The 3,149-nt window shown below is 34.4% G+C and overlaps 1 protein-coding gene across 1 annotated transcript in view; it reads right to left on the reverse strand.

Annotated features, from left to right (window-relative positions):
• Positions 1–2,925, reverse strand: part of LOC133192921 (uncharacterized) — a 3,913-nt gene extending 988 nt beyond the window's left edge. The window contains exons 1-2 of the mRNA XM_061328927.1: positions 2,815–2,925; positions 865–1,802 (exon numbers count right to left, since the gene is read on the reverse strand). Of these exons, the coding sequence (XP_061184911.1) occupies positions 865–1,765 (901 nt within the window). The 5' untranslated portion in view covers positions 1,766–1,802; positions 2,815–2,925. The remainder of the gene's footprint in view (positions 1–864; positions 1,803–2,814) is intronic.
• Between the last annotated feature and the right edge of the window lie 224 nt (positions 2,926–3,149).

A 3,149-nucleotide genomic window follows, 5' to 3' on the forward strand; every position in this document is an offset into this window, starting at 1 on the left:
AAGTCCCATCTTGATGTGGCGTTGTTACGCGTCAACGTCACCGTCACGGTTGGTTTGGAACCATTCCAGTTCTTCTCTGACAAAGGATAAAATTTTCTATGGTGCAAAAATTTATAACAAACAACAATTTGTTGCCTTTTTCTTCAGTTAGGTAATTCAATTACTATACCCAGTAGAACTTCCGTCAACCATACCATGATTGAAAGAAATTCATATTGACTGTAAATATGGAAAAACAATGTGTAACTTCCAGTGCATCGAGTGGTACTACAAATGTGTTATCAAACCTGTCATCATGCACGTGTTTCTTTATACCACTTTCCCTACGTGACGTCATACATTTCACGATTGAGTAATTTTGAACACTGATTTAAGTGCACAATAACCAAGATACACCTCTGACCAGTTTTTATAGTTTTCGGCCACACAGTCAAAGATATTTCGCATATAGTGTTACCCTGCGTTTCTTTTTCCTTTCAGTATATATGGAATAAATAATAATACACATGTAATGATAATAATGACAATTGTCTAATACATGTATCCCTGCATCTACATCCCTTGCAGTATGCTCAAGAAAAAGTCTAATTTTTGTTCTTTCCCAATGAATACAATCTTACGGATCTTTGACTTTTCCGAGGACATTAATGGAGGTTATAAAATGGGGATTCAGCACCTTAAACTTGGGCTCTAGCCAGATCGATTCGCTTTCTCTTAAAATTTCATTGAAATTGGGTGATTCTTTTTGAGATGTCGTTTAAAAGATAAACAAATTCTAAACTTCTTTAGTGTAGATAATGAAACAACCAAATAACAATTTAATTTAAAAAAGAACAAAAACAATATGTAGCAAGAAATTGAAACCTTTCTGTAGACTACTGTTTTTCCTTCCAAAAGCTGGAGGCTTTAACTTTGGATCAATTGTAGGATACGTCACAGTTGTTCCAAACATACGCTTTATATGTCGTTCAGACGCTTTTTGGTAGAATGGAGTCTCCTTACGGACGACATCTTTCATCGGTTTTATTTTTCTTGGTTTACGTGTTTTGAGGTAAAAATCTGCTTGAACATTCAGTGGAAGACCATATAATTCCCGATCCATTCGCTCATGTTCCAAAAGTTTCCATGTAACATACTGACTGCGTACTCGCCATTCCTTTTCTCTTTGAAACTCCGTTCTTTTTCTTTTCAATTCTTTAAGAATCTTGTTCTCGTTGTCTATCCTAATCCTTTCTGCCTCACGTTGCTGTTTGAGTTTTTCCTGAGCATAGCTTGTCCTGAATGACACATACATGTGTGAAAACTCATTTTGGCGCTTTTTTCTTATGTTATCGACGTCATAAACTCTCTTCATTTGATTGTAATATGTCTCCTGTCTTCCTCCAAGTGATAAATCGACATCCTTTCTTCTGGACAAGGCACTCCCAGACCTTAAGGGGGTCACAGATCTCTGGTGTCCACTTGTTATACGTCTGGCTTTCTTCACTTCACTCTCTGACTCGTACACGGAATAAAAGTCCAGTGGTGTGTTTGTCCTAGGTTGATATGAACACATCGTTATATCTGAAAGGCTTTCCTCTGAAATTGGTAATTCGTCAAAGACATTTTTATCTAGTGTTAATGTCAAAGGACGTCGCTTTTGCCAATCTGGGATATTCTGCTTTGCCTTTGTGTGCAAATCTCCATCAGATTTTGAGATAGACGAGCTCCAGTGAGAGTTCCCCTGCTGCCGACGGGAAGCCGGTTTAGATATCTTTGTTGCCATTTTCAGACAATTAGTTACATTTTAGAAAATGGATACTCTGAAATAAAAGATAGTAAACGAATTTGAGAAACCATTAGGGAACCCAAAATACCCATTATACATTCCAAGTATAGAAAAACAGATCAGTTCAGTGTATTTGTTTTCAAACAAAGCTAGTCAGTGTACAACTTAAGCAGCATTATAGATAAAAATTAAACTCCATAGTTTCTGTGCTGCTAAAACTTTGAATTTTGTTTTAATAAATGATCATTACAATTAATCGTCGTATATCACATGAACCACCGCACAGGTTCGTTTTATTATTTTTTTTCAGGTCAATAAATTTGACAAAATGTCTTTAAGAACAACTCAACGTTTACGTATGATGCTGTGGAGAAATACGTACACACATATATATACATATATTAGGGATGGAATTGGAAACGGTCTTACTAGTTAGTCAGAACGATGGGATCGGCCGCGGTTACAAAATCTGTAATTGTTTACTCGAAAAAAAAAGTATAAATTTGAACAAATTTCATTTCAAATTCTTTTTGAAATTAAAAAACTCCGATCGTTTTCTTGATAAGTTAGGGGTTTGACATACTAGTATATATGTGTAGACACCTATATACAAGTACAAAATGGAATCGCGAGCATTGAGGTAATGGTCATTGTTTGTAATGTTAAGTACTAAAAACTTCATTTTATTGGAATTTTTTTTTCATATGAATAGACCCTACTTGAGAAAATAAAAACGATAAAAGTAACTTTATACTGCGCCACTTACTATTACGTTGGCATAGTCTCCCTCTGTCCTACATTTATATTACTGCTCTGTGTCAAAAATTAGTTACTCTATTTAAACTCTTGTTGCAGTAGCCCTTCTAAAGTCCTCTACCGGTCATTTGATAACCATATTTTGATACTGTCGTCAAATCATTGTCAATTTGTTGTTTTTGGGTGAGATTAGTCCGTATTAAAAGTCTATAATCCCTGTAGTTTGTTTTTTCTGAACGTATTTCATTAACGATTCTTCAAACAAGTGGTAAAATATTTAAAATCCTTACCTTGGGAGAAGTCATCGCCCACCGTCTCCTATAAAGTAAAATAAAAAAAATAATAAATACATAATAAAACAAAAATTAACGGTGGAATTACTCTTGAAGATTAATGTGAAAAATGTCGCTATGATGATGGCCCTTTGGCATAACTGATTTTAAAAGGTATTTTAAAAAGTTGAAATGTGAACAAAGAATGTTTGTAAGAATGATATGTAGCAAATCAGGAAAGCTTTGACTTTGATTCTTCATTTAGCAAATCAGAAAAACTGTTAAGGAAATTTACCGCGCTTTTTCTTAATAATATAATAACCTTGTCTTAAATCATCAATATTCACACACAA

The sequence above is a fragment of the Saccostrea echinata genome, unplaced genomic scaffold, assembly GCF_033153115.1.
Source record: "Saccostrea echinata isolate AGI-Se365-2 ecotype Australia unplaced genomic scaffold, CSIRO_AGI_Sech_v1 ptg000025l, whole genome shotgun sequence".
NCBI lineage: Eukaryota > Metazoa > Mollusca > Bivalvia > Ostreida > Ostreidae > Saccostrea > Saccostrea echinata.